General features: G+C 38.1%; 1 protein-coding gene across 2 annotated transcripts; it reads right to left on the bottom strand.

Moving 5' to 3' along the window:
• Positions 1–6: 6 nt before the first annotated feature.
• Positions 7–26,175, bottom strand: csde1 (cold shock domain containing E1, RNA-binding). Of its 2 annotated transcripts, XM_060882359.1 has the most exons (20): positions 26,064–26,175; positions 19,894–20,562; positions 12,821–13,010; positions 12,343–12,509; positions 11,863–11,949; positions 11,310–11,407; positions 11,112–11,193; positions 10,799–10,927; positions 10,555–10,680; positions 10,220–10,435; positions 9,957–10,097; positions 9,210–9,380; positions 7,341–7,448; positions 5,877–6,052; positions 5,625–5,737; positions 5,371–5,490; positions 4,188–4,366; positions 3,137–3,300; positions 2,339–2,471; positions 7–1,431 (listed from the first exon to the last, which is right to left on the bottom strand). In XM_060882359.1, exons 3-20 carry the CDS (start codon positions 13,008–13,010, stop codon positions 1,384–1,386), a joined length of 2,448 nt encoding a protein of 815 aa, XP_060738342.1. In that variant the 5' UTR covers positions 19,894–20,562; positions 26,064–26,175; the 3' UTR covers positions 7–1,383. The 2 variants fall into 2 exon arrangements, with proteins under 2 accessions (XP_060738342.1, XP_060738341.1); XM_060882358.1 differs by lacking the exons at positions 19,894–20,562; positions 26,064–26,175 and having other exon boundaries at positions 12,400–12,509.
• Between the last annotated feature and the right edge of the window lie 127 nt (positions 26,176–26,302).

Raw genomic sequence — 26,302 nt, 5'->3', positions numbered from 1 at the left:
AGGAAATTGTTTTCATAAAACATTTATTTCAATTGTTTCATTCAAGACCATTAACAAAAGTATATAGGAGAACCGATGAGACTGCAGTAACCCACTGATCTCCAGAGGGGGAAAAAAAAAAAAAAGTCTTAACAGTAATATTTTGATTTTCAGTAAGGAGCACAGCAAATAGTCTCTACATTAAATCCCGACTTAGAGTTTCTGAATGAAACCTTTTGTATTGTTTCCCCTTTTTAATCTCACAGGTTATGTAGACTTGGGTTGTTTTTTTGGTGTTTTGTAAATTTTTTTGTGTTTTTTTTATTTTAAACCTCCCACTAACTTAATAGCACACATTACATATAGTATACTTTATCCACAGGTCTTAGGGATGCAGATAAGTATTAAACCTAACCACCCTACGATTTTGTTTTTTTTTTTGGCAATTGTCCAGGAAAACAGTATACCTCTATTGTGTGGTTGGGATTGTTTTGTTTTATTTAGAGTCTTTAGGCACCTTAATCTTACTTTTATTTTCTTGTTAGAAGCATGTTAAATTGAAATGTTTACAAATAAAAAGCAAAAAAAGCAAAAAAGGTGTGTGCAATGGGGGGAAAAAGGAAAACAATATAAAAGGACTGAAAAATATGAGAAGCTATTAGGAATTCTGCACCTGAAAGCAAAAGATAACAGGGCAGGAAGGAGGGTGCAGAAGCAAGCACAGCTATTAAAAAAAAAAAAAAAAGCAAAGAAAAAAAAACAAAAAAACAAAAACACAACTTGTTCAAAAAATTCAATTAGAAAGAAGGGGCATTCAGACAAATGATAATGAGCACATCTTAAGCAGTGATCTTTCAGAGCAGAGTGGTTGTAAAACATGAGCTGAACAACAGAGCAGGTGAAGAAAGGGTAAAGGTACATAAGCGCAATGTCTGTCAAACACTTGATTTGGAAGATGTTGAACAAGGTGGGTTGGTGGGTGGGGTGCAGAATTCCATACAATTTAATTTTGTATTGAAATGGAAACGTCAGCCATCATCAGGTGGTAGAACCACCAAGTCCCATTTTTCCTCCAACACTGCAACACACTCCACTTACATTTCCTTAAAAAATACTTGAGATAACTCACACAAAATGCACACATACACACACAACCAAAAGAATAGTTGTTGACGAATGCGCAAAAACCACACTAATATGCAAGGTCAGAGATGATCGATTCTTTCAGAAAGGAATTTGGGAATGGGTGAGGGGTGATGTGTGTGTGGCTTCTTATTATGTTTATTGATGTTTATTCTTATTGATGTTTATAACAGTGCAAATCCCTCCCTGTCTTTTAGTCTTGATTGCTTCTTTTCTCGGAGGCGTCGTCAATGTGGAGAGGGAGGAGCAGCAAACAGTAGATCAGTCAATCACACCGGCCTGGCGAGGTTTCCTCTCTACATTAAAGCCCTGGAGGAGTGAAGCATGCTAAATATTAGTTCTCTGACAAAAACATTCAGACAAAATACCACCCTGAAGTACAGCAACATCCCATTAATAAAACAGAACACTACTTCAATATATTACTTGCATCGGAACATTTAAGTGTTAAACAAAATCCATACAAATATATAGTTTTTTTTAAAATTACATGTACAAAAACAAACACCGATTGAAGGGAACACTTAAATCACACATTGGATCTTGATGAATAAAGTATTCAAGTCGAAAATCTGTACTTCTATATATTGTATAACTTTATGAGAAGATACTGCCTACACACTCTAGACCAGACATTGTAATGCACCAGGAGGAACCCAGAGCCCTGGCAAATTCATCCTGGTACCTAACCGCAGTAAGGGTGTCCCCTGGTGGTCAAGAAGCATGAACCCGTGTGCTCATTGCCATGGCCCAGATTTAATTAGAGCGGGGACAAAACCAGCTACTGAAGGGTTGCCTCTCAGAGCCAAAACCAAGCCTAGACAAAATGGAAGTGTTGGGTCAAAAAGGGCATCCGTCATAAAACCTGTGCCAAATCAAATATGCAAAGCAGATAATAGGGGGGTATGGTTTAGTATTGCTTTTATTCAAGTGACCCCAAACAGTGGGTTTAACCACTTTCTGGCAAAGTCTTTTGTATGCTGGTACAGAATTATGAGGAATTAAAAACCTATTGAAGTTGTTCAGCTGAATTGCCCTTCCCACATCTCCTTCAATGGTGTCACTCTGCTTTAAGCTACATCCTTTAAGCTACAAAAGCCATACTTAATAAATACTTTAAACACTTCTAGAAATTTGAAATGAAAGGCCTGAAAATCAGCAGTTAATCCACTTATACAAAGAGAACATAAAATAAGAGTTAAAATAAGGCATTAACCTTTGAATTATCAGGGCCCCGAGGTTGTCGAATGATCACCAGACGCGGGGCGCTGGCATCATCCAGGGTGATGCTCTTCAGGCGGTTCACCAGCCGGTCAGGTCGAGGAGTTGCCACTGCTTTAGGACCCTCACTACGATACACATACACATTTGTAAGCTTTCTTAAGAGTAGAGAAGAATAAAAATGAAAAGCAGCAAAAAATAAATAATTAAAAAAAAAGCAAGCAACACTGGGATAGCATGGCTCTTCCACTGATTTAAATGGATTTGCAAACTGGAGTAAAAGGAAATCCTCTTGACTTACAGTTCATTGACCTTGATGGCAGAAAACCTTGACAACAACATGTCGATTGATGTTTCAGCTATTTGACATGGTCACCAATAGAGGCAATGGAATGGGGATTTATCAGTATTTTCCAAATATACCAAAGCTGAACCACACCAATTTAAATCACTATGGAGTCTAAAAAAACAATAGCCTACTTATTATGGCTGATATTAAATTAGTGCTGTATATAGATTGTCTTTTTTTTTCTACTACCACCTACATCAAAGCAAGTGAAAAGTCACAAAAGAATTTTTCATTAGAAATGTGATTTAATGGAAGTGATGTACCAACCCAAAAAAATGAAATAAATAAAATAATCGCATTCTATTGCCTTTAGTATGTTCAGAGTAAACTGCCATAGAAAATCTGCATTGTAGCATTCACCTGCATTAAAGGTCATACCTCTCAGAGCCAATACAACATTTAGATAATTTAACTATTGCCATCCATTAATTATCATTATCTGACCTGACTCTCCGGACATTGCAGGCACTGCACTTCCCCGTGCGCTGGTTCAGGATAACTGAGAACTCCACCTCGTCTCCAGTCTGGAGCTCCAAGCCATCCTGCACCTCCTTCATGTGGAAGAACAGCTTCTTACTCTCGCCTACCTCATATGTGATGAAACCAAACTAAGAGGGTGAAGAAATCAAACCAGAGAGTTAGACATCAGGTCTATGACATGACAGCTAGTAGAATAAATAAACATTACCAGTCTATGGTCCCACATGCGGTACCTCTTGTTTAAGGAGTTAAAATACCATTTAGGCAAAGAGAATTATAACTAAGGTCGAAGTCTACTGCACCCTCATGTTCAGAGATAGCATCTTAATTCTCGAGAAAATATGGTTTAACGGATCAAAATCTCTTAAAACATCTTTGCCAAAGTCTGGGGCATCATTCTCCAACATTTACATGACAGTGGGATTTCAAGATTTTTACATACATGTGCAAAATTAGGATATTTATGTTGATTTCTATCCTCCTATTTGTGATCAGACTTTCTTTGTACTTTATTTAGGCATTTATGTCTACTACCCTCTACTTTACTGGTTTTATAACAGTAACAAGGAAAAAAATAAAATTACTGAAAAAATAAAATAAAAAAAAAAATAAAATCCATACAGAAAAGAAAGACATTCTAAATTGCAATTAACCTTTAAGTGTCTACTTGTATTTGTATCTGCTGACAATAGAAACAAAATGATGTGATTTTGTAAGACACAAAATAAATAAATTCATTTACAAAAATAACCAGAACAAGAACTTTAGAGCTTTAGAAATTTACATGTCTCAACATCTTAAAAATTTGTTTTATTACTAAACACAAACTTCATTTAAAAAAAAAACATATGATGCTTACATATTATAGCAAAATGAATAGTGTTGAATATGATGTAATGAGAGTTTTGCCATTAATTAGCTAGAGGTAACTGAAATATTATTCATGTCAAAACATCAAACCTCTAAGAGTTAAGGCACCTGGATAATTAACACTGAACATGTTATAAACTGTTACCTGGTCTTTAACACATTCCACCAGAGCCCTACGTTGTGGAACGACGTTGCATGCCATCCTTTGTCCTGTCTGAGGCATGGTACACAGCTGAAACTTCACCATCTCGCCTTTCTGCAGGCAATCTCGTTTATTGGTCATGCTAACGATTCCGAATGGGTAATTCTGACTTTTACTGGAGCCTAGCAAGATCAGAGCAGATCACACACAAGTGCATTATGACAACAAAAATCCTGATTGGAAACACTTTCCTAACACTTCAAAGCCTCACACACACTATCCATATTTGCAGCTTTGAATCGTTTGTAAAAGTGAAAGAATTCAGATATATATAAAGAATAGTCAAGATGTTTTACACTAAAATATTGACTAAAAGGTTAAAAGCAACTGAGGATCCAGGTGCAATCGGCACCAAGGTTTTGAACATGTCAGTGTTTAGGGTGATGAAACCAGTCCATAGAATTATAACTGTTTGATTCTGGTCTATAACTATTTGGTTTGGCTCAGCCAGCAAATCAGAATTAAGAAGACTGCAACGGACTGTTAGAACAGCAGAAAAGAACATTGGTGTAAACCTGCCCAACCTTCAGGACTTGTATAAATCTAGACTGAATTGCCGAATGGCTGCTGTGAAAGCTACAAGTAGCTACATGTAGAAAAATATAATTTTGATTCAAAATCAATTTTGATTAAGTACATTCATTAAGTCAGTAAAATGCCTGGACACCTGCAGCTCAAATTGTCAGTGATGCACCTCTTCTGCCACAAACCAGAAACATCTGTGCACATAGCGATCATTCATAGTGGAAATAATCGCAGTGATTACTTTTCTCTTTGTAAATGCATAATTCTTTGATAAAATGCTACTTTTTTCTTTTCGTCATAATAAAATAGCTGTTTGAGGCAATGAGCTTTAAAAAAAAGAAATGATTCTTGATGTGATGGTCTATTGCTGACATTTTGTGTACTGAAATACTAGTTTTCAAATCAGATACTATGTCAAAAGGTGATTCATATAATTGCAAATCTGTATCTGTTTTGAAATGAATGAGGAATTAATCTATATAATTTGGTAACATCTCAGAACGGTCTGAAATGCATTATTTTAGTTTACTAACAGATGCTTATGAGAATTCCTGTATGATTTTGAATTGGGAGATATCTGAATAAAAGCCTGGCTCCTTACCTTCTTCTGTTACCTCAATAAGTCCTTGGTATTCAGTCTGAGAGGGATCCACACTACGCAGAGGCCGGACCACCTTTCCCGAGAGCACAGTACTGCCGATATCCTCACCCAGTCCATTCACTTAACACACACACACAGACACAGGACTTTTGCCATTATACTTAAAACCAACAGCTATTAACAGAGCTGAAGAGCCATATATGATCGTGTTAAGAGTTAATTTAATTATAGCAAGATAAAGAAACAGTCCATACCATGTGGGACTCTGGTGACCTTCTCAGCACTGACTTTGTTTCCTTTGCCCTTAGACAGAGTGTATTCCACCGTATCTCCCAGGTCCAGGTTGTCCATGCTACTACACATCTCACTATATGACAGATACGGAGTGTGAAAAACCAAAATGAACAAGCCTCTGATAGCTGAAAGAGCCATTAAATAAAAACAGTTGTAGAAGGAATTCTTCATTAGGAATTCTGTGTTAGCTCCCTGGTTGGAACCTGCAGTACCTGAAGTGAAAAAAGATCTCCTGGTCATGATTGGCAGTTTCGATAAAGCCAAAGTTGTCCTTGAGTGTCGCTATGTAGCCCAGGAGCCTCTTGGTGTTAGTGGTGCGGTTTAAAATCTTGATGGAGACAGCGCTCTGCTGGCCTGTACGCTTTACTTCACTGACTGCAAACTCCACCTAAAGAACATCACACAACTCATGAGCTCATTTAATGAAGACATCTTAAAACTGGGTTTCTTTGAAAAAGACAGGGTTAAGTTACAGGGTTTCACAAAGTTTGTTCCGAAACAGATAAATTAGTAACATGAAAACTGTCATGCACACTGGAAAACAAAGCACGGTACAGAACCTGAAACGACGCCTCAGTATGCACTTGTTCAGGATGTAAAGTAACCTGTGTGTTGTAGCTGATGACATATGTTTATACAACACAGGCACCATGCATGGAAGAAAAATGGTGTACTAAAATTCCCCATGAACACCATGTAAATCACAATGAACACAAGGCTTTGCATCTTTTGTATGCTGGAGCAAGTACTGCACTACATCATATGGCTTCCCTTCATCTTGAAATACAATGTAGTAATTATACAATTTAAAAATGGCAGATTTGATATGAAATCATGGCCAAAAACAATATTACGCTAAGGAAAAAACCATTATGAAACATTTCCTTTTTTTTCCTAAATCTAATCCAAACAACAACAAACAAATCTTGGCACAGTGCAACTATCGCTCGATCCCTTAAATACTGTTCTGTTCATTCTGGCAGAGAGTTTTCCATTTCCAGCCAGAGAGAGATTCTTTGAGATCATTTGAGCACAGCAGTATTTGAAGGCCCAAAAACATCTTTTGGCAAGTTGTGTATCAACAAATGATGTACACATACTTTGGGCCAAAACAGCTCTACTGGCTGGAGAAATAAAACACAGGCTCTTAGCTGTGTTGCTACACCAACCTGGGCCACATTGCGTGTGGTGGAAAATCTCAGTCTACATAAGGGTTGCTCAAACTGTGCTTGAAGGCCCTCGACTTTATCAAGTGACTCCAAACAGTCGGTTTAACCACTTTCTGGCAAATTCTTGGAATTGCTTGCAGTTGTAATTAAATGCAAATATTTTGCCATGCAATCAGTGCTAGCAAGTTGAAAGTTAAGCCTTTGGTGCCTCCAACAAATCAAAAGCTTGCTAACCTTGAAGTGTATGTTATCATTAACGTTCTGTGTAGGGCAAATGGAAATGTTTTAAAAGCATTGTGACACTCCGTGTACAAATTCAGCTAACCTCTTTTTTATTTCTAATAAATTTAATGCTACAGATCTTTCTTGGTCTTCACAAAATTTCAGCAATTCATATTTAAACAAATCAAGGTTTACAAAACAGACTGCACTGAAAAACAAGTTAAACTGGGAGTAGGTCTAAAATACCTCAAGAACCAAATGTAATTAAAGTAACTAGTCCATTACCTTGTCTCCGAGCTGAGGGAGGATGCCACCCTCAAGGTCTTTGATATAATAGGGTACGGTCAGCTTTACTCCACAGTCTTCATACACAATCACACCTTCCTCACCTTCCTACACACACACACACATCACAGGACTAAATCACTTTAGACAGAAATTAATCGCATGCCGGAAGACATTTAGTCTAGAACTTTCAAAAACAAAAGATGATTTAAAACACATTTACAAATTATACACTACAGACACAGTAAGCATCAAGTCTTAGCAATGTTCCCTGTTCACACTTAGTACCCAGGTAAATAAGCACTAATTAGCCTATTTAATAGGGGTGTATTTAAATGTAGAGCACGATTGACAGTCACAGCAGTAAAAACTAGGCTTCTAAAATAAAACGGCACATAAAACACAAAGAAAAATAAGCATTTACACTTAAACCCACCCACCTCCTAGCATGCTCCTTATTGTAAATTAGGAGAGGCAATGGGGAAGAGCTTAAAATAATAAGTTACAGCAACTCTCCTTAGCAAGTGGGTTACACTTAGCATACTAGCTGTTGTTAATACAACAGCATCACTACAGAGAAGTGAAATCAAATACATCAAGATGCACCAAAAAAAAAAGTCTCCTTTACAATGCCCTCCAGTTTTTGAGAATTAGGTGTAGTGAACATCTTTGCAGAGCCCCATTAACCTCAAATACCAGCCATATGGTTAGCCATATTTAGTTGCATTACATTTTAATGGACATCTTGCGTTTCATTATGTGCTGCTAAGAGTTTAAACCAACACAAAAAAACCCTCACCATTTTGTGTTCAATTATTGTACATTCATAATGCTGATTGTTTTAATGAAGACACATTCAGGCAACACTTTTTTGCTGTATTGAAACGAGACAACTATCCTATTTAATCTGATACACCCCTAATGTTTAGTGCTAATTAGGTTTTGCTATTCACACACTCAAGTTGCTTTAGCCTTTGGCGTTTCCATTATGCGTCGTGTAAGATCATTCTTGATCCATAAATGAGCAAAATCTTATATATAACGCATATGGTCATTAGTTGTGCATAGATGGGTGCATTTGTATGAAAGGTGAGAGGTTGACAACCATGGCACAGAGTCAGTGGCATGTTAGTGAGTTCTGGGTCATTATTTGGAGGACACAGTTTAGAAGCAAGCCAATGTTTGATTTGAAAAACAACAAAAGCTCAAGTCAACTAACCTTCTCAACTTTAGCCTTGAAAAAAGGAAAGAATGAGTAGATGGTCATTTTCAAGAAGCCACTATGTTGATATTAAAATATAATTACACTGTAAATGTAGTTCACCACAAGGGGCAAATACTGGCACTTTAGTCTGCCTCCACCAAAAAAATCCAAAGACATCAGAAGGGGAAAAAACAACTGATAAAATGACATGTAAATGTACAGTGCTATGCACATCAATGCAGTTTTGTGAACATGTTTTAGAAAAAAAAAAAAAATAAATACACTAGGCAAGAGACTAAATAAAGTCGCTTAAATGGGAAATGTCTGGATGTTATCTGAAGCTGGTTGCATGCATGCAGAAAGAAACCTACCTTCTCTTTTTTCTAATGAAGTGCAGGATTGAAAAGGAGAATGGAAAATGAAAGAAAAAAAGATTAGAAAAGGGATAAAAATACAACTAAATTAATAGGCTTAAAAAAGTTCCCATAACTGTTTGGAAAAAATTTGCATGAAAGTTAAAAAGCAGGAATAAAAAAAATACACACAGAGAGAGGCACCGAGCCAAAGCAGAAGAAAAGGCAAAGAAAAAAGAAAGTTCAAAGGACATTGAATTGTGTAATAAAAATGTGTGGTCAAATAGTTAGATATATTAGGAAATCCCTCACCTTTTCTTTACCCTTGCTAGGGCTGGCATTAGTCTTTCCATTGGAGGCAGCTGTGGCCTCCTTCTCCACAACACCTAGGAAGTGCTGTTCAGACTGTGTGTGGAAAGACACTGTGCCCTTGGGCAGCTTCTTGATCCGCACTGCGTGGTTCCTCTGGGCTGACAGCATGTCCTAATGAAAGAGTCACCACCATGTTAGAACATGCAGAGTGTAGAGCTGGACAAACTCAATTATTTAACACAGGTGTATATTAGGTATTGCACAACTTAATTTTTACGAGGTAAAGGGGCGAAGTCGAACGTGTCACAGTAGTTGTCTTTGGCATAGTTTAAAAAGACACAGTTGAGTACATACATTTTTTTTTATATATTAGTAGTGCAGTGAAATGCTAATAAACAGCACTGTACATTAACACAAGTCAAAGCTGCAGTGGTGCCAGCAGGCATTTCTATTACTGGTTGCCATATCAGTGAGTGGCATAACACTTGACAGTTTTATTGCAGCTAACTAACATTCTACAGGGAAAACCTCACATGAAATGTTAGGGTTCTATTCGTATTAAACATTTTCTACTCCGGTGTATGTGTGTTGCAAATGAAGCAGAAATCAGCTATTGAACCAATATTCTGGCTGAATACACAAATAGAAGTCCTTAAAAGACGACGTGTATATATAAATATATTATTCTCAGGAGATATAGATATATCTCTATCTCCTGAAAATAATGAAAATATCCTCATGACTTACAGGAACAACAGTAAACTCCACTTCGTCTGAAATGTGCAGTGGGCTTTCCTCTAAAACCTCACTAAAGTGGAAGAACATTCGAGCATCACGGTCCACACACTTAATAAAGCCAAACCCATCACGCATTGCAGCAATCACACCCTACAGACAAAATGGAATTGTAAGAATGATAAGTTAAGTTTCCAAAATGTTTGAAAAATCAAAATGTGATCTTTTTGAATGTAATGCTGCTTTTTGAAGATTTCTAAAGTACAGTTTCTCACCATTTCACGAGACTCCTTAGTAAAATGGAAGGTGTCAGGTAGTATATCTATGTTTGTAGCTCGCTCAAGCTTGTCTCTGCGGTCTGTTGAAATGTTGAACTGGACATGGTCTCCTTCTAGAAGCGTCACTTTGGACTTGGTGTCTTTCTCCCCAAACAGAAGCTCCTTTTGGTTGATATTAATCCTTGCACAAATTCGTCCAGGTAACGGGTCATTCTGTAACAAAAAAGTGGCTGTCAAAGTTACCCAATAAAGGGCAGAATATTTGCTGCCACTTATAGCACCTGAGAATGTTCTATGATGAACAATACAAATAGGAGAGAATGCATATATACCTGATTCTTGGTGGGAACTTTAGGGATAACCTTCATGACCGTGCCCTCAAACTGTTCAATGCTGATATCTTCAAATATAACCGTCCCTGGGGGGAGAAGACGAACATCCGTAGCAACCTCTTTCCCCTAAAAGGAAGTGAGGAGGAGTTCAGAGCAATACTCAGAGCAAGGCTCTTCAGATGTTCCAAATGGTCTGGTCCTAGAGGCAGAAAACTAATTAAGTGTCATTTCTGACAAAACGTACATTTCGGTCCTTGATCGAGAACTCCACATCGTCTCCAGCCTGCAGTGCCTCCAGGTCACCTTTGAACTCACTGTAGTGAAAGAAAATCTCTTTCACCACGTCCGCTCGCTCAATAAATCCAAATGCATCCTAAGGGGGGGGAAGAAATGTTTAATGAGAATAAACCTCAAATAAACAGACTCTACAAAAGCATCTTTAAGATCTTTCCATGTTTAATATCAAAAAGTATAGTTGACCATGGACAGAAACAAGACTCTTGTAGAATCACAAGTATTTCAGACAAATGAGCATGAACAAAGCCTTTTACACTTACCTTAGTGGCACACACCACACCCTGGCACCTCATTGGTTTCTTCTTGACCAGCATGATGTTATGAGCACTGACTGCTCCAGTGCTTAAAAAATAAATAAATAAAAATACTTCATTCCCCAGAGACCAGGAACCACATACCACCAGCTCCTCTGAAACCAAAATATACTGTTCCTGTTTCTGTAACAGGAGAAGACTTACTGCTTGTTAGTCTCCATGTAGAAGCTGACTTTATCACCCGTTTCCAGTTGTTGGTTACCCTCCACATCATCAGGGGTGTAAGTGAGATAGAACACCTCCTGTAAATGAATGTAAAATATCCCTGCCATCAATGGAGAGAAGACTCATAGATAATAATCATTGTGTTATAAATTTAGACACTACGAGGGAAAAGCAAACTCCCATTCTCCCGATCTGATCTCCCATTGGCCGTTACTTTAACATTCAATACTTGTATAATAAATAGTTTTGTTTTTCTTTAGTGTCTAAAATTGGCACACCCTTCTATTTATGTTACATCTTAGCTAGCAGCACATTTAAAGCATTAATGGCTAGTCAACCAGAGTTCTCTATATTTTTTCGCTAATTTATTGTCATGTATTGATTGCATAACAAAGTAACAAAAAACATAGTAATGTAGTTAACTGTCAATATAGATGATGGTTGCCAAGACCCAATAAGAAGCCAAGGCAGGCTTCTAAAGAAGATTTATAGTTTACATCAAGCTGAAGAGAAAAATAACTGTACATCATACCCCATTTCTCTCATAGCAGACACTGCCAGTGGGAACCTGGCCAGGAGCAGACCTTCCATCCAGGTGGTTGGGGATGGCAGAAACAACCTGAAAACCCAAACCCCCATTTAGAGAAAGGATTTGTGAAACATGTACAACCAATAACAATACCTAGCATGCTTTTTATTTGAATAATTAAATGAAATATGCAAATGGATACATAATTACTGACAAGGTTTCAATTGGCTCAGAACACAGACACCACACAAATGACAGACGTTCAAAGCCCATTGTGAACCCACAAACACAAAGGCAAATTGAGGTCATTAACTCCAATTATTCAGTGGAATACATATTATATAGGCTATTCACTAAGAATGTTTGTTTGCAAACATTGCCTTACAAGTGAGTTAAAAATGAGCCAGACCAAATAAATAAATAAATAAAAAGGAGAGACACTGATGACACATGGACAAAAAAAGAGAAAATGTGTTCCTTAACTGGATGTATATAACCATGCAGCATAGTAAAGGAAGAGGCGTGCAAGTCTGGTCCCACCTGCCCAGAGATTCGTTCTTCGGGCAGGACTTCGGCCTTGATCTTTACCAGCTTCACGGCAATTGGTTTGCCTGTGCGTTTGTCAGAGGACACCTCAAACTCCACATCATCTGAAAGACACGACATAATGGCAAAAAAAAAAAAAAATACTTAATACTATTTGTGTCAAAGGCCCTGCATTGTGATATTTACTTCATCTAATCTCAGAAAACACAGCCACATACACACGTTTTTCACTACATTTTGGAGAGCACTGGAATGATTTCACTGTTACTCAAAATATCATGCAATAATGCAATGTTTTTATGCACCTAGCCAACAGAGCTCTTGAGCTGCACATTTATTGAAATGGGTCATAATTAATAAAACAAGTATATACACAATTTGTGCTTTTGCTGCTGCAGCACATTAACTCTCTTACCTCCAATTTTAAGCTCTTGCAGGTTGCCATTGTACTGGGAGCAGTGGAAGAACAGGCGAGCCTGTCTCTCTGAGCACTGGATAAAGCCATAGGAGCTCAGCAGCTTCTCCACCATACCAGTCTCCCTTAGGCCCACTCCAGTGCCGTTGGCAAAGCCATTGCTATGCAGTAGGCTTGGATCGAAACTCATCTGTGTGAGAATAAAGGAATAAATGCTAAAAATTCATAATAAATTAGATCAAATTAACAATGTAAACTCACAGGATTTCTTATAAACACAAGTGAAAAATGATGCAGGAATGAGAATGAAGTCTCCCCAACCCAATGCATGTTTGCCATGTGAGTTAGGCTGGTGTCTAAATGCCCATGTAGAGCAAATGTTAAATGCAAATTCTGTTGTTACTAAATGTAGAAAGCATATGCAGTGAGGAGGTACATAATCAGAGCATCAAAGACACAAAGGTTCCAGTGGTGTCTACCTAAGGATCAAACATTAATAGATAATCCTTCTGCTAATACTGAATACTGGAGGAGGGACTGATTTAAGGAGGAGGAAAAAAATAATATAAAACCCACACACCACTACAAATTAGCCTCTGTAAGCTCTCTCAACATGACATAATACAGCAAAGCAGTAACTGAAACCATTAATTAACTTGGATGTGAATATTGTAGGATTTTTACTAGTTAAACAGTCACCACAAAAATCCCACAAGTGAAAATTAGTAATCAAACCAAACAGATTCAGCTTTAAACACAGTTTGAACGGTGAACTACAAGTACAGTTAATGCTCAATCGCAACCAAACTCAGGGCATGCAGTTAGCAAGAAACAATTTCACATCAGTTAGGCTGGTGGGGCAAAACTCCAACATGCCCACTTACAGATCTCTGGTACAACGGTGTCCGCATTTTCTTTTTGCCACCTGCTGCACGTGATGTGTGGCAAGAGACCGAGGCAGAGCGAGGGATTGATTGGCTGAAGGTAGAGGGGAGAGAGGCAGCGACACTAGGGGCAGCTGATTCAGTGTACACTCTCTCCATCTTTATTGGGGCACTCATGGCTGAAGGGCACTAACACAGGGGTCGAAAAGTGTCATGTAATACAGCTACCAAAAGATCTTCTGCTAGCAAAAACATTACAATATCTTTAACAGAAAACCTGCTACAATGAGATTTTAAGCCAACTCACAAAAGAAAAGTGACTTAGCACAGATACTAGGGGTCACTACAGCAAGTTTCCACCTAGCTCTATCCTCACATCCTCTACTCTCGCACCAAATAACTTCATGTCCTCTTTTAATTAGCAAAGATACATCTAGAACCTGTTAAAGCCATGCCAAACACAGGGGTTGTCTGAAGCACCACTGATAACTACTTTACCATTGCGGGGTGGGGGTGGGGATTTTTGGGGGAGTTCTTCCAAAGATGGCAAAAATAGTGCCATAAAACAAGATGTTGAATTGATTCACCTGAAAGGCACAAACCTGAACGTGGGTGAAATGTTATTGCCAGAACTTATCAAATTTGTAAATTAATTTGTAATCTATTATGCATGCAGTGGTTAAAGACTAAGTGCTGGGAAACAGAAATAAGACCATGTAGGCAATCGTGCAATCAGAATTCTCATACTAGCTATCAGAAAAAAAAAGAAGAAAAAAAAACCTCAGTGCAACTGAGAACAATGCATTAGTTAGATGAGGAGGCCGATGAGGTGCTAATACTTGACGTTGCAATGGTAGATGGTTGATCACAAAACTGCACAGACTGACCAGCCTCGACTATTGGGTCAAACCATGAAAGCATTGTAGCTTGCAGAATATCCAATGTTAAAATAAAAATGCCCTGGTCAGTAAAACTTGTTCTGAAATTCACTTGTGTGAGGTACTGCACTACATAGTGAGCCCTTGCTGTAGTACATTTTGTAGGCTACTGTCTATATTGCATTTTGGGCAGAAGCCTAATAAAACCAGTCATTGACAAACCCTTCTAGCTGGAAAAAACATTACAAGTTTTCAGGGTTTTTCTTTTTTTTTTTTACTGATATCATCCATTAAGCCCTTCAAGATAAGGTAGGTTTGTTAGGTCAGGGGAAAAAAAAAAAAAAAAAGTGTCTGGGAACACATAACTACACACAAGTCTGCTCCATTTTTAACTCTGTTTGATCCAGACCCTCAATTTAATATTTGTGAATAATCTTGATGCTGTCTGATGGCAATATTATGCTAATGTTTTTCTGCACAGCATCAGTCTCTATAAATATACAGTACACATACTAAACGTACTAAAACATGTACACATGATCTGTGCATAATTACTTGGCATAAATAGTTCATGAAGTGTGCACAATTTGCCTTATTTCAGTTTAATCGTCCTGCAGTTGAGTTCTTAGTTTCCATTATGGAGCAGTACTATTCCCACCATAATTATTGACACCCTTCATGAAATGAGCAAAAAGTCAAAATTGACAAATTACTAGGGGTGGCACGGTACATGAAAAAAAACACCCGAACCGTTCGGTTCGCTTGTCTCGGTTCGGTTCGTGTGTGCATCGCACAGTTCGACGCATGCACAATGTAGCCCCGTGCTCAGTTTCGCCTCAGACAGTTTCATACATATAGACAGTAAAAGTTGAGTAAGGAGTGCTGCATAAATGGCAAGTGGAGGAGATAATGAAGACTGCCCGGAGTTGGCAGATGCGCCCGCGTCGTTAAAACCCGGTGTGTGGGAACATTTTGGATTTCATGTTACTTACGATGACAATGGAAATAAAACAGTAGATAGAACTGCGACTGTGTGCAAGCATTGTGCAAAATGCATTCAATATGCTAATGGCAACATTTCTAATATGGCAGTTCATTTGAGAAGACATCACGCCAATGTGTCTATAAGCACAAACAGGAGAGAGCCGGTTAGGAAACAACTTCTACTGTCTGCAGCATTTAAGCAACCTATCAGTGATCAGCCGGACAGGGCAATAGCCATAACTAAAGCATTGGGGATGTTTATAGCAAAAGATATGCAACCGTGCAGCATAATTGTGAAGGATTTCATCAGCTGATGAATGTACTCGAGCCGTGGTTTAATATTCCCTCTCGCCAACACTTCGGCACCACTGTCATTCCAAAACTGTATGACGAGATACGGGCAGAAACTGAAAAAGAATTGTCAGACACAGCCCACGTAGCTCTCACTACAGATGGATGGACCTCCAGGGCCACTGAAAGTTCCCTCACGGTGACCGCTCACTATATTACTTGGGAAATGAGAAGCTGCGTTTTGCAAACACGCCCCATTTATGAAAGTCATACCAGTGAGCATCTCTCTGTAATGCTGACAGACACGGTGGCAGAATGGAAACTGGAGAGGATAAATAGCATAATTCCTGTTACTACAGATAATGCTAAAAATATAGTGAATGCTATCAATTTAGCAGTGGGACTTCGCACACACAGTTAACCTTGCAGCCAAGAGTGCAATCTCACTAAACCAAGTATCCCGACTCTTGGGCAAGGTTAGGAAGGTGGTTATAAAGTCAAGGACATTGCATTGTTAACTGAAAGTGAGACAAAACTGGCAGAGGGTCTCATTAATATTCTCAAACCTCTGAAGAATGTAATCACCCTCATGAGCACAGAAACATCCCCTCAGTTTCAACGATTATCCCAGATGATACTGAAATCCATGACATCAAGTGCAGAGGACAGTACCACCACCAAAGAAGCTAAGGCAGCCATCACTAAAGACCTTAAAGGCAGATACAATGACCCTGGTGTTCAGGATTATCTGCACAGAGCCACAGCACTTGATCCAAGTCCCTGCCTTACCTGGAAGAAGCCTGTGTTCAGAAAATCTAACCACGGACATCGTGGACATTGAAAAGCAGGTATTGTGTTTGTTTTTTGTACCTAACTTAAATTTCATTTATTCAATATTATAATTTTTTATCCTAATGATAACTGCTGTTTTATTTTTTTGTGTTATTTTTTGGACTAAGCCAAGCATATTTAATCTATTTGTGCCTTTGTAAATTTTTTCTATTTCCCACTGCCAAGTAGAGAATAACTTTTTGCTGCCATGAGAGCTATTTGTTGTTATTAACATTTCTAAAATGTCTATTTTATCATATACTCAAGGTCAAAGCAGTGAAGCCCAAGCGGCCAGTTCATCCTCAGGAGTGGAGCCAGGGCCATCAGAAACCTCTCCTCCCCTGAAAAAAATCTGCCATGGCAATAGTATTTGCAGATTTTTTTAAAACAGAGGAAAGAAGAACAAAGCCTATGTCAGACATCATTCATGAAGAGGTCACCTCATACAGGCTGCATCTCTGTGGATGAAGACCCACTTGCATGGTGGAAGAGCAATGAGCACAAGTATCCTCACATTGCTAAGTTAGCCCAACGTAACCTCGTTGTCCAAGGTTCATCTGTGCCAAGTGAACGTGTTTTCTCAACGGCTGGGGACAGTCACTGCAAGTAGGTCTCGCCTCTTGGTAGAAAATGTGGACAAACTGATTCTTGCAGAAGAATATGAAAATTAAGTGAACAGAGGAGTGTTTTTAAGGCAACATTTTATAGCAATTTTGATAGCCAGCATTTTTGTTTTTAATATTTAAATATATACAGTGGCACTTTAATTTCTAGTTTCCAAATACTGCACTTTAATTTCAAGTGAAAGAAATGTATCCTCACTCTCAGGGAATAGAAGCATTGTTTATACTGTTTTTGTGTTAAGATGGTTAAACTTATGCTTGACTTTATGATTATGGCATTTGCTATTGTTATAGTCTCATTATGTTATTACATTATATATTTATGTTTAAAATATTTTGACTTGTTTAAAAAGACAGAGCTTGTAAGAGTTCTTGTAAGAGTTTTTGTAAGAGCTACACTGAAGTTGGCAGTTTGATAAATGCAAATTAATCTCAGTCTTTGTGCCTTTTTAGAACCGTATAGAACCGAAAACCGTGACCCTAAAACCGTGATACGAACCGAACTGTGGGTTTTGTGAACCATGCCACCCCTACAAATTACCCATAAAGGTTTGAACCCTTTGTGGGGGTGGGGATGTTGAAACGTGTTGTGCAACAAGGAGTGGACCATTACAGGAAAAGCTGCTGTTAATGTGTTTCACACTTACACCAAATAAATAAATAAATAAATAAATGTGCAACACACTAAAATATGCCACACAAAGTGTGGGTGAGTAAGTGTTTATGCGATCACAGCGAGATATTCGGTTTCAAAAACAAACAATGCCACATTCATCCTTGGCAGGAACCTTGGGCAGTAACTGTCCACTCTCGGGTTCTTTTATCCAGCACAAGTAGGAGATGTAGCTCATGAACACAAGAGTGTGGATGAGAGGTGCTTTCCTTTCAGTTACACTGCCATGTGATGCACCATTGGTGAAATCACATGTTATCATTCACCCTTCATGGCTGCTGGTGATAGGAAACCGCAAGCTAATAACACAGTCCGAGTGTGTGTGTGTAAATAAAATTACACAAAGTATCTACTTGTGGTTTTAACAGCACTTACAGCATGCATTAATCCTATTTTAATCCATGTTAATTTATATTATTTTTTAATTTGAATGTTTGCTTATTTCATGAAGGGAAACAAATCTGGATTTGTTTTTTTTTTAAACGAGTTTCCTTCAAATAGGTCCATTTAAAACAGTTTTTTTTTGTTTTAAATAATGAGGTAATTTATAAAAATAAAATAAAAACCCAACACACAGGCACAATCAGAATCACAAAGCTTTCTTGCCCACCTGACTATTAAAAAACCCAACACACAGGCACAATCAGAATCACAAAGCTTTCTTGCCCACCTGACTATTAAAAAACCCAACAATACCCATCTAAGGAAGACCATGTCCCTGGCCTTGCCTGCCACCTCTCGGACCATCTGTGAGCCGAAGCTAGTCTCTGAGCCTGGAGGCAGGGTAATGGGGTTATGGGAAGGTTAAAGTGGACAGAGCGGAGAAAATTGAAAGTAGGGTGTGGATGGAAGAGGAGCTGAAGAGGAAGAGAGGGAAGGCGGTGGGGTAGGAAGGATGGTGGGGTGAAAGGCAGACGGACGGCACTTACGGATCTGCCATACGGAGACAGGCTGAGGCCGACAGTAGAGGTGCTGCTCAGCTCAGCACTAACAAATGCAGCAGGAGGCGATGCAGGCAAGGTAAACTCTACAAAGCCTTTCCAGGGACTGCCCATTATTCTCCCATACAACCCTGGTCAAATTTACCACACCTGAATTAGCCTTTCTGCATTTTATTTGCAGATTTATTTATTTTTTAATGATGACTTTCAGCAAATGTGAAAGAAGGCATGGTATTGTGACTAAACAAAAACCTAGTTCACTGAGAAAGATTTAGAGTGATGCAAAGATGGGCAAGAGGAGAATTGTATCCGAGATCAGACTATATTCATGTTGTGTTATGTAAACCCAATAATGCTCCATTTTCATAATCTAATAAGTTTTGCAGAGCGTTAATTTCAGAAAACTGGAACGCTATGAAACAGAAGGTCATCAACCGTACCTGGTATATTTGAGCTCATAACCTTTTTTTTTTAACAACGCAATCTAGACTGTGTTCCACATTAAATTCAGTCTGGAAGCAAAAAAAAAACAAAAAAAAACTTGCATGTGTTAACTACTGAGTTAACAGTCACTGACCAATAAGCCAAATATGTACAATTAAACAATATGGTATTTAATTTGAATGCCCATACATTCACTTAAAAAAAACAAAAAAAAAACAAAAAAAAAAAGTTAGACACGTAGTTTATGAAAGCACAAAACAATACAAGTATTATATTGTGTAGTGTTCAGCCTGAAAGAAAGATCACTGCACAGTTGTCCTTACTGAAACACTTAAGTATTGACTGCTTATCTAACATACCACTGCAGAATGTAATAGCTGACAAGGGAAAATATACATTCACAAAGCAATCTGCTCATCACTGTCCACAAGTAATGTGTCCCACTAAATAAATTCTCAATTTATTGTTTGTCCAAAAGTGAACAAACTAAAACAGGTATAAAAGATGAGAACGGAGGTACTCACCTTGCTTAGATGGCTTGATACGGTGTTTTGACGTCACACTTAACACTGAACCGAATCGAATCTCTGTTCTTAAGCACACACACACGGTTTTGTTTTCCTCAGATGCCTGGAACACGTTTAAATAAACATAAACAAACAAACAAACAAAAAAAAAAAAAAAAAAAAGCAGCTTCCAAAAATAATTATAAAAAAAGGGACAAAAGAAATAAAGAAACAAGGCAAAGGCAGGTGTGAGAACACTGGTTGGGACAAGATGAACAGCACGAAATAACAGAAAGAGAAAAAGTTAAACTAGCAGACAGCAGCCCACTCCGCACCCCAATGGAGTGGAAGTGCGGGGAGGATAAGGAGGGCTTGGAGCAGCGTTGGGACGTGTGCTTTGTCAAAGCTGTTGAGTAGGCACAAACTTCTTGTCTCAGATCACAAATCGTCTTTGCCGTTAGCGTTGATGGTCGGTAGCGTCAGGCGGTTCTTTTTTCTTATTTCTTTGGTTGCTTCGTTTGGTCTGTGTGAAGTTCGGTCGAGAATTTTCTTCAAAACAGGTGCGTCATTGGGTCGTTTTCAGGCGTGTTCTTCGTTTTGTTTTTCCTTGATATGTTTCTTCCGATTGATCTGAACTTGAAGTAGGAGTTTCAGATGGTACAAAAGTCAGTTCTTTTTCACTTCATACTGTAAAGAAAGAAAGAAAAGGAGAATTAAACAGTCATTTAAAACACAAGTAGCCTAATTAAAATAAAAGAAATCTATTCTGTTACAGAGGGGAAATATTTCACCTTGGGAAAAAGTGTGAAATAGGGAAAATATGAGAAATGTGGCTTTAAAAAAAAGAACAACATTTAACACATCAACACTAATTGAACCAAGACCAAATTTATGTATCAATGTGTTTTTTCTGCAAAAAGGCACATTGGCTGACGTGTGAACTTGTCAATGGTAAAGCTATTTTTACTTGATGGATTAAGAAGGTGTGGAGGATGGAGTTAAAATAATGCTATCCAAAACATTTCAACCGTCAATGTCATAAGTTTACTGAATGTATAACTTCTATACTCGTTTGCGCGTATACTCAACCAGTTACAATAGATACCACTTTTTAGTCTAATCAATCAAGACTAATGCAACAACCATTTTGCTTGCCTAGTGTGCGAACTAATGAATTGGTCATCCACCTGTGTACACATCTGACGATTACTTTCCCGACATGATACACACATCTGAGACTCACGTATGACTGCAACTCCAAGTTCTTTGCTCACAAGCTCATAGACCTAAAATACAGCTTCCTCAGCTGCCACTGTGCACATGTGGCAGAGGCAGCTGACTGAACTTCACCCAGTCCAGTGCATCAACAAGTCTCGGCACATACCTCGAGATACTCATGTATTTATGGACCGCCAATGCAATCTCAAGCTTGCTTAATACAAATGGACAACTGCTGTTGGCTGCATGGACTATCTTGTTCACATTACACAGTTTCATGGACTGTTGAGTCATTCCTTCCCTTTACTGGCACATTGTCCAACTCTGGAAACTCAAATAATTATAAATGAAGCTTTCATTATACTGACAGTTCAAGCCAAACTATCTGATTTAAATATGCTAAACCCTAGCTACACTTAGGTTAGAGTTCACCACAGAACTAGCACAGACAACAGGCTGTAAAATGGTCAGGTTTTCTGCCTGATTAAAAGGACGGCCTAAAAAAAGTAAACTTAGAAATATCAGTTATCTTCTTTAACTTGTGTATATTCAGTATATATGCAGCATTCAAAGAACCACTATTTAGCCACAGTTCCTTGCCCATTATAACCAACAAGCCTAGACGTAAAATTTAAAGCTTGCATTACTCACAATTGCTGAACCTTAAGAGCACTTACAGAAAGCAAGAATCTCAGAATCACCTACAATTATAATCCAAACAGTGAGGAAAAAAAAAAAATTAAAAATCCAGTTAATCCAGGATTAAACAAGTATATTGTTGGCCATGAGCAAGCTAGCTCAATTTAGTCATCTGTGTGTAATGTATTTACCTACACTACAGTAAAGAGCACATTCAGTGTTAGAGATGTATCCTACTAATGAATCCATACTGATTGATCTAAAACAAATCAGTATTACAAGTAAAAGCAGAGACGTGCAATTTTCTGGTGTGTAGTCATATTGATAGGCTGAAGACACCCTCCTAACCTCCCTTGCACAAATTCAGTGTTGAGAAGGTTTCATTGTCCCAGTCTGTGGTCAGAAATAGCAAGTTCCAACCTGTAGTCAAGCACAGTATTAGCTCCTTTGCTGCTCAAAGTGACTTACTTACTCACAGCTATTAATTTTTCATAGAAGGCAAGTCACACAGCTACCGAGCAGATAAAGTAAAGATCAGTTTATGCTTCATGTAAACTGCCTTTGAGAGGCATTCAAAATGATTCTGTTTTTGAAGTGCTACAACTATCAGGATTTTAGATAAATACTAGAAAAACAGATAGATTTAGAAAAACTAGACAGAAAATGATTCTTTGCCAGCATGATTCAAAGCTTTTGAATTTTGCTTAGACGTTAAGTGAAGCCTGTACAAGCATGCATATGGGCCGTCTCCAGCTTATCCTAGATTATAATATAAAACTGAAGACATTCATTAATAATAATTAAAAAAAAATGAATTTAAAAAAAAAAGAAACTTAACATTAACGGAACGTGTTGCTTCAATGACGGAATAGTGAAGAAAAACTATCAAAACAATATTTCTAAAAGAAATGCAGTGCAGTGAATGTGTCCAAACAAAAACAGTCCAGTCTCCAGACCCATTTGATCAAACACCACCTGGACAAAATGTGAACATCTTCGCTATAAAACCCTGACCCTTACTTTTCTAAACTGATCTTTATTATAGTATCACTTACAGCAGGTGTTCATGTTCTCATATTTCATTAAAGAGTAAACCAATACAAATTTAATTCAAGTGTAATTTGAGATGTCCTCAGCCCGGGATAGCTGGATCAGTATCAGCAATAAATAAAGATACATACGTAAGGATTGGATAACGGGAAATATTTTCAATCTGATAAATACCAGAGAATTGCTTGTAGTGCAACATGCTAAAGCAGGTTAAGTAGCTCAGACAAAAACAATAGCCACATGCTCAAGCAAACATGTGGGAGGTTATCAAAGCTATGTGGAAACATGACCTTAAAGGAAATACTTAGAGATTTTTTTTGAGCAAGTTTACCATATATATTTGCAATGCAGTTGTTTTGCATGTACTCAAGCTTGGGTGAAAGAAAAATCTGTGATTTGTTAAGTTTCATAAGTCATGCATTGTTAAGTTCAGGATTTTAATAAAGGATACATTTCAAAAATCAGCTGATGCTCATAGTGTCAATATCGGAAAAGAAAGTGACTGTGCCATTTCTTTACCAATTACTGCTAGTTTATTCAAATAATAAACTACTTGTCCACTAAGGAGAGTATCAAGAACAATGTACTGTTAGTGGGGCTTGTGGACTGGTTTGGAAAATGCTGTCCTACTCGCTAAAAACCTCTGTAACTGTATCTGTAGCCCTGCCTGAAAGTGTGATGCAATAGTGATTGGTCTTTTATTCTGTTTAAGAGGTTCGCAACCTTTCAACACTCAGAACCACAAAAGCAGCTGAGCACCAATTTCCCTTTGTTCACCTCAACGTCATCCCGGTGTTGATATAAAGCAGCCATGTTCCACTTTTTGCCTGGGATGGACACTGTGCCAAAAAAAGGTTCTACGATTTGTATGATACAGAATATGTATCAGAAAATACAATTTAGCAAACCACAAGTGTTGCACTTAATGTAAAATCTAAAGAACTGTTAGTTGCCTACAAAAACTACATTCCAACACTGAAAATCTACATAGAAATGTTTGAAGATTTCAACAATCAGCCAATTCCGTTTATTATATAAAGTAATGAATGATCATATCTCGATCATAGGCCCATTTCTTATCCGGCTCATCATTACACTCACTAAACTCATTTCAGTCAATCATGTAGCACGAACACGAAGCAGAAAATCATTGGACCAAATTCTGTGCCTTTGCTATAGAATGGATCACTAATTTAAATAAATAAAGAAATAAATACATACATACATTAATTAATAGAAAAAGTGACTAAGAGACAAGCAAGCAATACAGAACAATATATTTGCTATATGTACAGAGCAAAAGTCCCAGGAAATGAGTTTCTAATGTGTTTTTAGAACTGTACAGCATGTGCTCTGAAGCTGTGACCAGCGTGTCCAAAAGCAGTGCATTCCAGCAGTGGCTCACTATATACCAGTGCTACATTCAGCCTTACTTATAGGTGTCACTAAAACAGGTTTAGACACCACTAGCTCTTTCTAGAGACCTGTTTAACGCTCACTTCTGTGTTCCACAAACATTTATCAAGGACCAGGACTTTTCTCTGATGAAGAGAGATGAGAAACCCACCACAGATTTAAAAGTTCTCCAGAAAGTACAAAGAAAACCTAAGATAAAAGATATTAATCCAAAGCAAGCAAACAAGCCCAAGGTTTGTCAGTATTCAAAAGTCAGACGACTTTTTAGTTAGTTTAGGCTTATCTTCTATCTTCGTATCCACCAGCCACTCACAGGTACACTTTCATACCATGAGCATTACACAACAAGTGATCAAACAATTTGCTGCAAAATTTACTTTACTCTGTTTGTAGAAACCACTGAACATTAACCATTACAGAAAGTGTGCTGATGCCTTAACACTGTAGACACCTGGAAGGGACATGTTCATGTTGAAGAACATTTAGCTTCCTGCACAGCTTTGAAAACATGTTAGAAAATCTTGTTAGGAGAAGTAGGGATTAATCCTTCATTTTTATCGACTGGTTTCATTTTTTTTTTTTTGGGCCAATTTGGGCTCATCATTCAGCAAAGTTCAGCATAATGTCTGACCTGCCTACAATGCAGCATATTAGGATGTTCATCGCTGAAAAAGAAAAGAAAGAAAAGGACAGAAAGAAAGAGATGTGCTCTTATTCATGTAACAGACTCACAAGCTGGGATTCCTCCTATCTAATGAGTAAATACAACAAATAATAACAGTAAAATATTCTAGTAAATCAGCCACAACTCACTAGTAAGGTCAAATTCAAGCACTACAGCAAATAAAATAGCTTTGACAAGCGTTCTTTGTCATTTAAGGTTATTAATATCATTTCACATCGCTGCTAAGCCAATGATCTCGTTGTAAACCCTGACAGTGACTACTTCTTGTTCACAATATTTAAGCTTTAACATTTATCTTCTGATTATTTGCTAGGTTTCTTCAACAGACCCAGAAAAATAGGGATGAAAAGGTACAATAGGTAACGGTTTTGTGTGATTAATATATACATACGTGTGTGTATGTATGTATGGATATATAAAGTTACTATATATTCTTTTAAACTGCTTTAAATCGCGAATAATATGCGGAAATGTTACTCTGTTCGACACGATGATGTAAATACGCAATTAGCTAAAAAGCTAACTGTGTACTCGAGCAAACACAACGGTTCACTGCGAGAGCTACACAATGCAGCCGAGCTACTGCGTGTACAAAAAAAAACGTACACATGACACGTGTGTGTGTCTCGTATAAATAACAAACATCTTTTTTTTGTTTGTTTCAACGGAAATGTTGGACGACGGACAAAGAAAACGACTAACGTCACACCGTCTAATGCGTTCACGCGCACTTATAGCACTAAGCTAACTCGGCTAGCTATTGATAAGCGGCTAAATAAAACGACTTAGCATAAGTAGACAGTTAGCAAGCCACGTTGGTACAACAAATTGGAGCCATTGGAGACTAACAACGCGTCGTCAACGAAGAAAAACAAACCCGTTTGTGAATCTGAAACCTTTAGACGTCACTGACAACAAAAACTACAACTAGCGGAAGGTTTTCACGCCCGTTGTTTATTAAACCATCAAGCTAACACGCCACAGGGAGCTACAGCGAGTCATATGGTACAGACCGCTGCCCCCACCCCAGGCCTCCAGTCTCGGGCTAAATCAATACATACACTCGAAACACAGCAACGAACCATTCTGAACTGACATGCAGTCAATGCTTTGTCTTTTACTTTCACGTTCCTGTGCGTACATTTTGACCCTAAACCGATCATATATGAGAAAAACTCACCCCAACAGCTTTCAGCACTGTCACCAGCGCCGCCATAAGCAGCACGGCACATTACGTAGTGAGGAAGAGTGGAGACTATCGCGATATTTCACCCTCGCGTGCGAGATTTAATGAGATTCTGCTGGACTGGTGTGCAGCCTGCTCATATTGGACCCATAGAGATGGACTCAAAACAGATAGTAAGATTTTCAGCTATATTATATTATATATAAAGGCTGCGTGATGTGTTATGAACCTCA

This window comes from Tachysurus vachellii, chromosome 11 (genome assembly GCF_030014155.1).
Source record: "Tachysurus vachellii isolate PV-2020 chromosome 11, HZAU_Pvac_v1, whole genome shotgun sequence".
Lineage (NCBI taxonomy): Eukaryota > Metazoa > Chordata > Actinopteri > Siluriformes > Bagridae > Tachysurus > Tachysurus vachellii.
The sequence above is the reverse complement of the archived record's forward strand: the minus strand, read 5'-3'. Positions and strand labels throughout refer to the sequence as shown.

Coding starts and splice junctions, on each gene's coding strand:
- csde1 (XM_060882359.1), bottom strand. CDS start 13,010: ATGAGTTTCGATCCAAGCCTACTGCATAGCAATGGCTTTGCCAACGGC. Junction 11,408..11,862: donor TCTGCTATGAGAGAAATGGG/GTATGATGTACA, acceptor ATTCATTTACAG/GAGGTGTTCTATCTCACTTA. Junction 6,053..7,340: donor TCCCTCAGCTCGGAGACAAG/GTAATGGACTAG, acceptor GATGTTCTTTAG/GTGGAGTTTGCAGTCAGTGA.